This window comes from Engraulis encrasicolus, chromosome 5, assembly GCF_034702125.1.
Source record: "Engraulis encrasicolus isolate BLACKSEA-1 chromosome 5, IST_EnEncr_1.0, whole genome shotgun sequence".
Lineage (NCBI taxonomy): Eukaryota > Metazoa > Chordata > Actinopteri > Clupeiformes > Engraulidae > Engraulis > Engraulis encrasicolus.
Window position 1 is genome coordinate 39,530,974 of NC_085861.1, and position 14,154 is coordinate 39,545,127.

At 46.4% G+C, this 14,154-nt stretch overlaps 1 protein-coding gene across 10 annotated transcripts in view; it reads left to right on the forward strand.

Moving 5' to 3' along the window:
- Positions 1-12,191, forward strand: part of mef2d (myocyte enhancer factor 2d) — an 85,000-nt gene extending 72,809 nt beyond the window's left edge. For 6 of the 10 annotated variants that reach the window (XM_063199316.1, XM_063199318.1, XM_063199314.1 and 3 more), the window contains 4 exons: positions 969-1,164; positions 3,360-3,428; positions 8,508-8,558; positions 10,696-12,191. In XM_063199316.1, the coding sequence (XP_063055386.1) occupies positions 969-1,164; positions 3,360-3,428; positions 8,508-8,558; positions 10,696-11,245 (866 nt within the window). In that variant the 3' untranslated portion in view covers positions 11,246-12,191. The remainder of the gene's footprint in view (positions 1-968; positions 1,165-3,359; positions 3,429-8,507; positions 8,559-10,695) is intronic. The other 4 variants (XM_063199323.1, XM_063199324.1, XM_063199322.1 and 1 more) reach the window with 2 other exon arrangements.
- The last annotated feature ends 1,963 nt before the right edge of the window (positions 12,192-14,154 follow it).

Here is a 14,154-nt window from a genome sequence, read left to right on the forward strand (position 1 = left end):
TTTATCTTGGAAATGCGCGTCCGAAACACTCCTTTACCTGCCTCACGCGGCATTTAAACTTGACCTGGAAAATGCCGCAACAGTGGGAGATGGTCTGATCTTACTCTGCCATTGAAATTCATTGGCATTCCAAATTCAAATTAAAACCCATATTTTGCTTTATTAACATTACTGTTACAATATAGTGTCACCTTAACCAATCAGTAACTGACTTCGCGGGTCAGTTCTGTGTCACCACTCTCTACAGTGAGCGAACCAAGCTAGGAGGGTTTCGCCAGACTATGTGCAGAGCCAAAATCTATGGCGTCGCCAGGCTATGGTTTTGCCTCTCAGTTAGGACAATTGGAGACACTGGATTTTGCCCCTCACTGCTTACATGCATATTGCTGTACTCTGTAATTCCCCACATGTTGTGTATTACTGTCTTGTGCTTCTTTGTTTAAGTTGCTTTGGACAAAGGCGTCTGTTGAATGTAATGTAAAACTAAATTGTAAGGTTTTGTCTTGTGATCTGTAAGCTGTTCCCTTTATTGCTTAATTTTAAGTCCCATTCATAGCGTAACTTACAATATGTTTTACAGTTGGTCAATAGCAGGTCCATCAATGTTATTATTTGCCTAGTTGACACTACTGTAGATTGACTGACTAAGCTCCTCCACTACTCGCATCTTTGATGGGAGTTCATCATTCTGAAGTTATATCAAACCAAACACCCCTACCTCTCTTCTGCCACGCCTGGACTGGTTGTTTAATTGAGAAAGACTCATAAGTCTTGGAATCTTGACGGCACACAGCTTTATTTGTTTACACTATGGACCAGCACACAGACTGCTTAAACCCCTCTCTCTTGTCCTCTCGCTTTCTCTCCTCTCTCTCTCTCTCTCTCTCTCTCTCTCTCTCTCTCTCTCTCTCTCTCTCTCTCTCTCTCTCTCTCTCTCTCTCTCTCTCTCTCTCTCTCTCACATCGCAGAGTATCAGCTGACGAGTGCCGATCTCACTGCACTTCAGGCTTTCACGTCGCCAGGCGGTTTGTTGCCAGGCAACATGACTTGGCAACAGCAGCCGGTATCCCAGCAACCACAGCCTCAGCAGCAGCAGCAACAGCAGCAGCAGCAGCAGCAACAACAGCCCCAACAGCTCAGCCTGGCCTCGCTCAGTAACCTGGTGTAAGTAGTCCCACTCAGTTCACCTCTATCACTATGACTTCTCTTCTGATTGCACGCCAAAAACTACTACCTAAAAGCATAGATATCATATTATTCTGTTCACTCAAGGACCTCTTCAGAAAGAAGATGCCTCATCTCAAGGGCTGCTGTTTTAAAACAAACAGTTAAATAAATACAATGTTGCTAATGCATTTCCCTCTGATTGAAGTGATTGATAACCTAATGCTAAGTTATCCGGTGCGTCACCAATAGCATCAATGTAAATGGCCAGCCTAGTGTAGCGTAGTGCTCCATGACTGTCTTGAGTGTGTGATGCGCTACGAAGTGTTTGTAAACACTTCCCACACAATGCAAAGCACTTGACCACGGACATTAAAGCCTGTTTCAAGACTGCATATGTAAACAGACAGTTGAGAGCCCAAGGCTCTGTTTGAAGTATACGGCTCAGCGACAAGCCTGGTTAAGTCAGCCCAGAGTAAACATCAAAAATTGTGTCAAGTAGATTTCATTACTAGGATAATGACGTTGGCCTCTCTTTATTTACAGCCATACTGTTTGCCAACATACTGCTTATTTTCGAATTTGCTTCTTTTTGCTTAGTGGGTTGCTTCGTATTCTAAGTTAAAGGAGGATTATCATTTGAAATTATCCCTATCCCTGTTCGTCAAGGTCAGTAGGCAAGAGAAATACCATCAATTGGACTAAAATGAGAAAATGTATTGCACTATTAACCAAATAATGAACCTGTAGTCAGCCCAAACTGATTGTGGCATAGACTAGCACTCAGTTCAGTTTTCTCTTTTCCCCAGTCAATTATTATTTGCTGGTCATTATTTTGTAAGCATTACAGCATGCTGTGGACTGATTTATAACAGATTGATTTTCTCCAAAATTCTCCTTCACCCTATCCAGGTTTGTCAATGAGTCACATACCTAAAATACCTCAAAAGATCCAGTGAAAAGCAGTGTAGAGAGCACAATACTTTTCCAGCAGGAAACACTTATGTACGGTAGAATGTCAATTTAGAAGTGTTGAAAACCATGCTGTTTTTATATGAAGCAGATTGTCACACCGGGGAGTGGAAATTGCATATGTTTAATGTCTTTACCCCCAGAGCGATTGTCAATTTACATCTGCGCAATGTTTACATGCTCCGAGCCATACAAGCACAACGTATACGAATCCCATCAATAGACTCAGCCACTGTCTCTGGCTTGGTTTTCCTCCGAGAGGTTGACCTAAATCTCTCCTCATCGCTGTCTTCATCATCACCATCAACTCTCTCTCTCTCTCATTTACACACACAAATAACAAGCACGCACGCACCCACACACACACATGAACACTCGCACACACTTGCTCTCTGTCTTCTTTCCTCTTCCTCTTTCCCCTTCTTGCTCTCTCACTCCCAGCGAGCGTGCTCGGGGTGGGGGAGGGGAGGCAAGGGGGGAATTGATTTCCCAGGAGGTGGAGGTGTAGTGATGGCTTCTAATGACTTGTTCTCAGGGATGTAATGTGGGCTCCTCTCTGGAGCACATGCCTGGCTGTGCAGTGGTGTGTGTGTGTGTGTGCGCGTGCGCGCGTGCCTGCGTGTGTGTGTGCGCTCTAGTAAGTCTGCTTTAGTGTGTATGCGTTAGTGTGAGTGTGCATTAGTGTGTGTGTGTGTGTGTGTGTGTGTGTGTGTGTGTGTGTGTGTGTGTGTGTTTAAGCATGCTTTTCTTATATGCGTGTCTGTGTGTTGGTGTGTGTGCGTATGCGCGTGTGTGTGTGTGTGTGTGTGTGTGTGTGTGTGTTGTGTGTGTGTGTGTGTGTGTGTGTGTGTGTGTGTGTGTGTGTGTGTGTGTGTTTGTGTTTGTGTGTGTGTGTGTGTGTTAGGGAGAAAACATGAAAAAAAGGGGGGGGGGGAGTGTGTGCGTGTGTGCATGCGTGCTTCTCATACAATATACTCTACATGTATTGGTGTCAGTGTGTGTGTGTGTTACAGAAAATGTGCAAAAAAGAGAAGGTGAGCGGGTGTGTGTGGTTTACCCCTTTATGTGTTTGTGCAGCGGTGTACGTCAGCGAGTAATGTGTGGGTGGGTGTGTGTGTTAAAGAGAGTAACCCCAGCAGGTGTGAGTGATTGCAGCGTGGCCTGCCCGGCCCCCGGCCCCGGGAGCTGCTATATAATGGCCCCTGTTCTTGCTCTGTTCACAGCATGTGGGGCGCAGACAAACAGAATGGGGAGATGGCTAACTGCATCTCCAGCTTTGCAGCTAACCTCAGGTGACTTGGCATCACACCACCCCGCCTGCCTTTTTATGGCAACACGCTTCTGTCTGTTTGTCTATGCTGTTTGTCTGTCAGTCCGTCCGTCAGACCCCTCCGCCCTGTCAGGGTGGTTGGGCGTGTGTTTTTTCTTTTTAATCGCTCACGTCTTACTTGCTGAGCGTTTCAGAAGTGTTTTGAGGGTAATTGCTTTTTTTTACTGCGACGTGATGCAGCAGACACACAAACACAGTGTTAGCACATTGAGTACCAGCCTTTGTTGCCTCCGCCAAGGACGTTATGTGTCCACTAGAGGGTGAAGATGTGCTCTCTGAGCGCTTATCTAGTTTTGAATTTTATCGCTTGAATGCCAGCCAGAGACGTCAATTTTCACATTCACAACAGCCACAGAATATTTTGCCTTAGACCTACAGACACATTACAGGGTTTAAAATAGTTTTCACAACTTAGCCCACATGAAGAGAGGGTTAGTTTAGCTAAAAATAGCTTTTTTTCCCCCTTGAAGTTTCAAGTTGTTATGATATGTCAGTTCTGTTCATCACATAGTTATCAATATTACACAGGTGCATTCGTGTGTCTAGATTGAAAGAAAAAAATGTAAACATATTTTGGAGTCAACACATGGGAAGTAAATACGTACTTTTACGCAACATTGGAATGAATGTGTTAATAGTTGAGTGGAGAGGAGGAAAAAGTTCATACAAACTGTCAGTTGTTGTAGTGTAGTTGCTGGTGTTGTTGTTCTGTCTGCTTGAATAAGATCATTCGTAGGCAGGCAGCCAGTCAGCCACGACTGTCCAGTCCCACACTATGTGTCCTTCCTTTTTTTCCGCTGTGACTCCTCAGTTCCACATGCTGTGACTTATACATGCTTGTCATTGTTGTGGATTTTTTGTCCCGTTTGTCCTGTCAGTGCTAAGTCACCTCTGTGACTCCGTAGTGCTGGGTACCCCAAAGTCAAACAGGCCTCCACAGACCCAACCAAAGTAGATGCCAATCATTTAATGCAGCATCGCACAACAAAAACACCCAAAAAAACCTCAAAAAAAAAGTAAGGCTAGTAATAACAGAATATTGCAGAAAAAACGCAATTGTTTTTTTTTTTTCAACTGATGGTGCAAATGACAATGTGCAAGTTCGCACAGTGTTGCTTTTTAAGACTATGTTCTGCAGGAATAATGAAGTTCATTATTATTTAGAGATCCACTTCTTTCACAATCATGTTCTATTGCAGAGCATGTCTGTGTTTCTCACGTCCTGGTGTTTAGCTGAGGCTTTGCCTCTGCTTTGATGTGTGTATTTACAGTATATGGGAGTGAGGATTTGCCTTGCTCAAGAGGTTACTATTCCTTCTGTTTGGGTTTCAAAATCATATTCCATTGCAGAGCATACCTGTTTTGTCCCTTTTGCATCCAACATTTCTCTCAAGCCACTACTTTACAGTGTTAGGCTACTCCCATGACTGCAAGTTGTAACTGCACACTTGACACAGTTTACCGCGAGAGCCCCTACCGTTCAGCAACAGGCATGCGATCATTCTGAACTGACGACGGTAATTAAATTGATAGCATGGCAGACAAATGAGACGGGCAATGAAGTCTTAAGGTGTGTTAATATATTCCTCTGCTGCAAGTGCAGTGGCCTCTATCACAGTCAGGCACTATCTACGTAGGCTGGAGGCGCAAGAGTGAACAGGGCACGGCGTAAGCATAATGATGTTTGCCTCCCGTGGTGCATTCAGAGATGCTAGGCACAAAGAGCATCCACCACCACTGTTCAGTCTTTAGTGAAAACCACTGCCACTCATTACCGTCCACTACCGTCCATGCCATGCCAGCAGTGCCAACCACAAAATAACAGACCAGACCCAGGCATGCCTCCCATGGTAAACCCAGACCCAGACTCGCCTCAAATGAGAGACCCAGAGCCATGCCCGCCGCGCGCCGCAAATGACACTCAGACCCCAGACCTAGATGCGCCTCAAATGATAGACCCAGATCCAGGTGCCGTCCTGTGGAGTTAAATGTTGATCCTTGCCTTGCCTTGCCTAGCATAGTACATTTTCTCTGTGTGTGTGTATCCTTTGTGTGTGTGTATCTACATCGACTTAGTTTAGACAAAAGTGCCAGTGTCAGCAACGTCAGCGTTGTCACCCCAGAGTAATTGCATCGTTGCATGGCAGTGGCAGCTGGAGGAAAGATGTCACAAGGCACAAAGCGGTGATGGCGGTGTGGAGGTGGTGGTAATATGGGGTTGAGGGGGTGCTGTGGAGGGGACACTCCCTCTGGTGGGCCTGTATGGAGGAAACAGGTTCATGTTTAAAAATTATATAAAAAATAAAAACAGAAAAATCACACACACAGCACTTTAGCATTGTGAGAATGAGCTTTTTTTAATCCTCTGGCCCCTGAGAAGAGATAAACATGAGTTTATTGCATTCACGCCCACCTGAAACCTAGTCACGGGTATGATGTTATCTTCTGGGAGATACTCAGACCTCCTGATGTCTTCTCCTGTAGCTCAGGAGTTCAGAGGAGGAGATCACATTGCGCATTTAACGGGATCACAGTGACTTCATGTCATCTCCCTAACCTATGCTATGTCCATGCAAGCATTTGCCTTGCTTCAGGAACAGTCAAACAGACCTAATGTCAAGTCAAGCCCTTTAAAAGCAACACCTGAACCAAGTGTTGGACAAGTGGGATAACACAGCAAGGGGTTTTATATACCGCAGCACAAACCAATCTCAAAATGATTGTTGTAATAATCAATAACAATAAAACCAATATAGAATACATTAATCGCTCAAATATTCTTTTTCTAGACTCATCCCTGCGTCTTCGTTTTCTTTCCATCTGACTGTTTGGCTGGCCCACATCTTAATGAAATGCAGCGTAATGATAGGACAGGAGCCCAAGGGGGCAGCCGTATAGTCATAGTTGTGTATGTACGGCGAATAAGCCGGCGATAATCACGCTCCAGATAAGCAGCGAGGGAGTCATTTGTAAGGCCGCGCTTAAATAAGTACCCCTATCCCCCCCCATTAGCTAATGGCCGATTGTCTTAATACGCCGGTCTAATACGGAGGGGCCCCGCGTGACGCATCGCAGGAAACGCCAACAGAATGCACAAATCTTGGGCCCGCCTTTGATGTGTGCTCCGTATTCAATTTGATGTCCGTCAGATTCAATTTCAGCCGGCGGAGGGAGCGGATTCACTCAGCACTGCTGGATGGCTCGTCTGCCTCACTGTTGTAGTCATCCCTGCAGGCAGACGGTGGATTTTTTCTCCCCACACTCTGTTTTCTCTCTGTCTCTGTCTCTGTCTCTCTGTCTTTGTCTCTCTCTCTCTCTCTCTCTCTCTCTCTCTCTCTCTCTCTCTCTCTCTCTCTCTCTCTCTCTCTCTCTCTATTTTTCTTTATCTTTCTCTTTCTCACTCTCTTTCTCTCAATCGCTCTCTTTCTCTCTCTCTCTCTCTCTCTCTCTCTCTCTCTCTCTCTCTCTCTCGCTCTCTCTCACTCTCTCTCTAGCATTCCTTTTTCTCCCGTCTCCTTTTTGAGCCGGCATTTCTGTGTAGTTTATGACTCATTTGTGTGTGCAGACTCTGCTAGTGGCCAATTTATATGTTAATTCCCGTACTCTAGCCTCAGCCGCGGTGTGACTCCTGGCGGTCAGCGGCGAGAGGCTGCGTGAGTCTGCAGTGCTGACTGGAATATGACATAAGGACACACACACACACACACACACACACACACACACACACACACACACACACACACACACACACCCTGTTTTTCTTTTCTGATCATTCGCGTCATTATTATATTTGCTCTGTCCATTATCATAATAAAAAAGGAAATAAAATGGGTAGGGTGCCATGTCAAGAAGCTCAAGCTATAGGCTCTGTCTGTGGAAAGAAGTTGTTGTTGTTGTTGGTTTATGTTGTCTGCTTACCAACGCCGAGATTTGTTTTTCCATCGTTCATCTGTTGCACGTCAGTTGGAGTTCACACAAACAGATTTTGTCTGTCTGGTTTTGTGAAATATGCACCTGTGGTGTTTGTTTTTTGTGAGATGCACACCTGTGAAAGTTACGTAATGTTCAAAATAAGTCTGGAAATCAATAACTGTCGTGTGGTGGACCTCTCAAAATGATTCTTTTGTCTATTTACCATCTGTTATTTAGTAACACACTGCAGTATTTACTTGTAGAAAGGACTTAATTAAGGCAGCCATAGGCTTGATCAGGGTGTTTGGCAGATATTTTCTCGTTGGGTTCATACTGAGTGTATAAGGTAGAAAAGGATATTTTTCCCTGGAGCACTTTCTACAGTATATTTTAAATACCCAAATTCATACTCCGATTGAAACTAATTAAAATTCACTACTATACCACAAAAATGCGGTCTCTCGGAAGGACAAGACTCAAGACATCCTGCCATTATCATACCCATTTATACATGATTTAATAGACTTGCAGTCGTATGTCAATTAAACTGAACTTCCACTTGCCTCTCCTCTATCCATGAGTCCAGTGCATTGTCTATAGAGAATAGGTCTGAACTCCGTTTTGGGAACTTTCGAATCGGGTACTTTTTAAAATGTAGTTTAAAACCTTAAACTTTCCAGGATCTCCTTCCCTACCTTTACCCTCCACCTGCTTTTACTGATGGCATATGTGATTCATGTACACCGCAGTTAGATTACACTCTAAGCCTCGAGACTCTAGATTAACCATCTTAACATGTCTGGTGTTTATTCTCCTGACTAATAAACCTTAGACATGCTGTCCTAGTGGATGATAGTCAATGTGGACAGGTTAGCTACGTACATGCTAAATGTGAACTTGGCCCAATGTCAAGGCTAAAGATGTTAGCGCAACCATTTTAAAACTTGATTGTGTGTGAGTGTGAGTGTGAGTGTGAGTGTGTGCACGCGTGTGTGTGCCCGTGTGTGTGTGTGTGTGTGTGTGTGTGTGTGTGTGTGTGTGAGAGTGTGAGTGTGAGGCTTTGGTGTGTACAAGGCTGTAGCATGTGTTGGTGGTGTGTTTCCAACGGCTTATTTCTTCCCCCCTGCAGCGTGACCTCACAGGCGAGCTTACTGCTGGGCAGAGATGAGGGGCTCAGCTGGTACTGTATTCCCACATCTGCACCTCTCTCTCTCTCTCTCTCTCCATGTCTCTCTCTCTCTCTCTCTCTCTCTCTCTCTCTCTCTCTCTCTCTCTCTCTCTCTCTCTCTCTCTCTCTCTCTCTCCATGTCTCTCTCTCTCTCTCTCTCTCTCTCTCTCCATGTCTCTCTCTCTATACGTCTCTCCCTCTGCCCCATCTCTCTCTCTCTCTCTCTCTCTCTCTCTCTCTCTCTCTCTCTCTCTCTCTCTCTCTCTCTCTCTCTCTCTCTCTCTCTCTCTCTCTCTCTCTCTCTCTCTCTCCCCCTCTGTTCCCCTCTGTCCCTCTGTCCCTCTGCTCCTGCCCTTACCTCTTTCTCTATGCTTCTCTCTCACCCTTCTTTTTGTCCTCTCTGTCTTCTCTCCTTTCTTGCTGCCCCAATACCCTCTCCCTCTTTCTCCCTCCCACTTTCCCACTTTCCCTATGTTTATCTCTCTCCTTGCACCCTCTTCCTCTCTCTTTCTTTCCTCTGCTCTGCTCTCTCTCCCTCTCTCTCTCTCTCTCTCTCTCTCTCTCTCTCTCTCTCTCTCTCTCTCTCTCTCTCTCTCTGCTTCTGGCTGGCCTGTAAGCACGATGCGGCTCCACTGTTGAAAGCTGGTCTTTACTCTTTATCTCTGTCACTGGATTTTCTGCTGATGTAGCCAGAATGGAGTTGGGGGGGGGAGTGTCTGCCTCCCTCCTCAGAATAGCACGAGACTCCCTGTTAAGTGGCACCTCCATCCATCTACCTGTTCAGCTCAGCTCAGCTCAGCTCCACACGCCAGGCAGGCAGGCAGACACGTCTCCCGTGATAACTAGCCCACAGAGATCAACACTTCACCAGGGAAGAGAAGACAATGAGAGGGGAGGAGAGAGAGAGGGAGGAGGAGAGAGACGAAGGCAAGAAAGAGATGGGGGGGGGGGAGAGAGATGGGGAGGAGGAGGAGGAGAAGGAGAGAGGGAGGGATGGAGAAGGAGAGGGGGGGGTGGGGAGGACAGAGAGAGAGAGAGAGAGAGAGAGAGAGAGAGAGAGAGAGAGAGAGAGAGAGAGAGAGAGAGAGCTCTGAATGAGGCAGCAGGCAGCTATTGTGTTGCACGTGGGGTTTTGTTTTTGTTTTCGGGAAATGCTAGGAAGAGATCAGATAACAACTACAGCATTTAACGCTTGTTTTTCAGTATGTGTATTTTAGGAGACATAGGGCATGTCGGGCCCAGTGTGTCAGCATAGCTGTGAGCTCTCTGTGGGCTTCTGGGCTGCATGGCTTCTGGACGGTGTGCTTTTCTGTGGCCTCAACATTCAAGTCACATTTGTGCGTGTGCGCGTGCCGTGCGTGCGGATGTGTGTATGTGCGTTTGCGTGTGTGTGTTTTGTTCTCTCTCACCGTCTGTGTTTATATTAGGCAGTATGTGCACCACATATCCTACTGTCTGGCAGTTTGCACTCTCTCCTGCTGTTGACTATCGTCATCCGCTTGTTCCGTTTCATTTTATGTTTTGTTTTGGGGGGGGTGGTGATGTTGTTGTCAGTATTGTTCTCCAGAGTTTGTGAGACATTTTGCCAACGCGATGACTTTTGAGTTTTGGGGAGTGCTTTCTTCCTGCAGCCCTGCATTCACATTATACTGTTCGTTTACTCCATCACTGTCAATGTGCTGCCTCAACTAGCCTCTACTGTACCTGTTAGCATGGGCTACTTGTCTTCATCATATGCCAAAAGTGTATTCTCTATCTGTCTATCTATCTATGTAATGTTATCTATCTATCTATCTATCTATCTATCTATCTATCTATCTATCTATCTATCTATCTATCTATCTATCTATCTATCTATCTATCTATCTATCTATCTATCTATCTCACTTGTTCTCTTACAGTATCGGTCTATTGTGATGTCTCATGTGTTCTGTCTGTCCTATCTCTCTCTCTACATATTTCCTTCTTTCTTTCATTTCTTTTGTTTAACTTACTCCAGCTCGATCCCGACCTGTAATAACCCTCGTTTTCTTTCTCTCTCTCTCTCTCTCTCTCTCTCTCTCTCTCTCTCTCTCTCTCTCTCTCTTTCTTTCTCTCTCTCTCTCTCTCTCTCTCTCTCTCTCCGCTTCCTCATCTTCTCCTCCTCCAGGCCGGTGGGTCACCTACCTCAGGGCGCCACGCTGACCGTCAACACTAACCCCAACGTGAGCATCAAGTCGGAGCCCGTCTCCCCCAACCGGGACCGCAGCACGCCCAGCGGCGTCTCCTCTGCCAACTCTGCGGCAGCCGCGGCCCAGGCGGCAGCGGCGGTGGCGGCCGCCTCCGGGAACCAGAGCTTGGCCGTGGCGGCAGCCGTAGCGGCGGCGGCGGCGGCGGGAGCAGTGGGCGGGGGAGGAGGCGGTGGAGGAGGCGGGGGTTTGGGCCAGTACCCTGGAGCGCTGCGTCTGGAGCCTACAGGGCGCTCGCCCGTCGACAGCCTGAGCAGCAACGGCAGCTCGTACGAGGGGAGCGATCGCGACGACGGCGGCCAGGGCCAGGGCCAGAACCGTCCCCCGCCGGACTTCGCCACCACCATGGGCCTGCTGAGGCCCTCGGGCGACGGAGGGGCTGGGGGAGGAGGTGGGGCGGCGGGGGGAGCCGACCAGTCGGAGCAGGGAGCCAACGTCAAGCGCATGAGACTGGACACTTGGGTCACATAAAGCGGATCCGGAGTGGGGGCTCCTGTCCAGTCCAGCGCACGCACATCAACACACACACACACAAACACACACACACACACACACACACACACACACACACACACACACACACACACACACACACAAACACATAACCCTCTCCTCCTCCCTAGTCCTGTGCACACACACACAAGGATGCATGTGTGCGTGCTGACACATATATATTTATACACGCACACACTCACACATACAAACGTCATCAGAAAGAACGCAGCCATGCAGTCACTTGATCGCTCACATAACCGCAGAAGGCACTGCCCTCTTGTCAACCCCTAGTCCCAGCCTCTGAACCACACACACACACACACACACACACACACACACACACACACACACACACACACACACACACACACACACACACACACACACACACACACACACACACACACACACACACACACACACGATACCTTCCCATCATCAAGAGATACCAAGCACACTGACACCACCATCCCCCTCCTTTCTCACGTATGCCCATTGCGGTTAGAGTGAAATACCCCATGCATGCCTGTGCATGCAGAAAACACAAACTGTCCACTCACTCTGTCTCTAGCTCACACACACACACACATACACACACACACACACACACACACACACACACACACCGACTCACACACTTATGCTTTGATGTATGCACATTCTGTATACAGTTAGGACACACACACACACATGCAAACACCAGAGCATGTCACGGATGGTCGCCAAAACCAGGGATATATTATATATAAATATATATATATATGAATATATACTATACATGTCAGCATAGGCTGTTGAGTGACAAAACAGGCCATTTTGGGGAGAGTTAGTGATTTTTGCTTTTGCTCTGTAGCCTGGCTTCTATTTGTTTGTGGTTTTGAAATGGGTTTCTCGGGGCAATCCCAGAAGGGGTGCATGGGTACCTGGGTGGGGGCGGGGCAGGGGTGGGTTAAGGGGGGAGTGTGTGTGTGTGTGGGGGGTATATTGTGCTGGGTTTGTACAGATGGACATCTACTTCTTTGCAGTGAAATCGGTATCTTGGTCTTGAGTCTAGCTGTATCTCTGTTCCGTTGTGTGAAACGAAGCAAAACAGCCGAATCGAAAACGCGAAACAAAACAAAACGGCAAATGGAAGCGAGGATGCGACGGAGGAAAAAACTGAAACTAAAACTGAACCACAAAGTGTTGTGTTTTTTTTCGCCTGCTGCAGCTGACTGGGAGTGTTTGGGAGCATTGCTGATGGATGGATGTCCATCTCTTGCTCTCCCATCACACTTCTCCTTGGCAGGATTTAGCTCTCTGACTTTGTTGCTGTTTCCTCCTCCCCCTCCCCCTGCCATCCTATCCAGTCCCCTCAGCCATTTTGTTTTCAGGACTACATTAAAAGTAGTATCTGAGGAGCCCGTCACATCACACAGAACAGACTACTTCTGTGAAATTTCAGGATCCCTTTTTTGAGAGGAAACAAAAAAAAAGCCAGAAAAGAAAAATCGTGGCTTGAAAAGTCATTGGACATTTTGTCATTGGACATTTTGTGTGTGTTTGTTTGTTTGTTCGGCAGCTTGCGTAAAGAAACGGAAACAAAGTCTGTTCCATCATGAACCTGTGTGACTACCTTGTGTGAGGTAAAGGTGTCCTCTATCAGGGAATCAGGGCCGACAGAACAGCCTGCACGACAAAACCGAACAGATCACTCTGAAACCACGGAAACCACACACGCACGCACGCACGCACACACACATGCACACACGCCATTAACTGTGGGAGCTAGAGCCAGAACTGAGGAGCTGACAGACAGATAGACAGACAGACAGACAGAGCTTTCTTGCTAGCCACCAAGGCTGCGCCGTGTGTGTGCATTCATGTGTATGTGTGTTTGTGTGCGTTTGTTTGTGTGTGTGCGTGTGTGTGTTAGTGTGTGTGTGTGCACCTACACACTTGCATGTGTGTTCCCTGAGCGTCTGCCTATGAAATGCTGCAGCCTTCAGCTGGATGAAATTGACACTTGTTCTTTAGGTAAATGAACCTCAGCCAAATATTTATTTTTAATCTTTTTTTTGTTCTTTCTTTTTCTTTCTTTTTCTCTTTCTCTCTATCTCTTGCTCTCTCATTCTTTCTCTCTCTCTCTTTCCTTCTATATCTATTTTGAATGTTGTTTTACGTTTTTGGAATTATCTTTAATTATTATTTTTTTGTTGTTCTGTGATCGGCACCCTATACTGTTTTATGTGTGCTCCCTTTGTGTGTGTTTGGGAGCAGTGATTTGTTTTTGTTTTTTGCTTGTATTTACCATGAAATGATGGCATTTGTTTTCTGCATTTTTTATACAGATAATGACATTTTAGTGGAAATGTAGCCCTGGTTGAACAGAAAAGTGTTGACATTGAAAAAATACACAAACACCCGCACTCAAACACATGCACAGACTCCTATACAGTTCTACACAGATCACTAGAGGTAGGGTGCGCTTTTTACTTGTTCTGAGAAATGCAATGGAACCTGAATGACGGCAGTGTAATCCTCACCCCCCCACCAGTGTACTCAAGTAGCAGCCTGACACAAGCGTTGTATATTTAGTATGGTTTGGTAGAAGAAAGGAGTCTGTGGGGGGGGGTTGTTGTTGTTGTTGTTGTTGTTTTAAAGAATGAAATAAGCATTCTGTATATGTTTTGGTGAAGAAAGCCAGATTTCGACGTACTTTAAAGCACCTTGAGTCATTGGAAGACTCGGTGAGGTTAGACGAGGCGAGGCGAGGCCGAGGAAGAACCCAGTTGAAGAATTTAGAAGAAGAACTTGTGTATATCACAGCGTTTGATGTCAATGTTGCTTCAGGATACAGTTTTGGATGGAATTCTCCAGAGGGGTGGATAAGGAGCAAGAGAGGT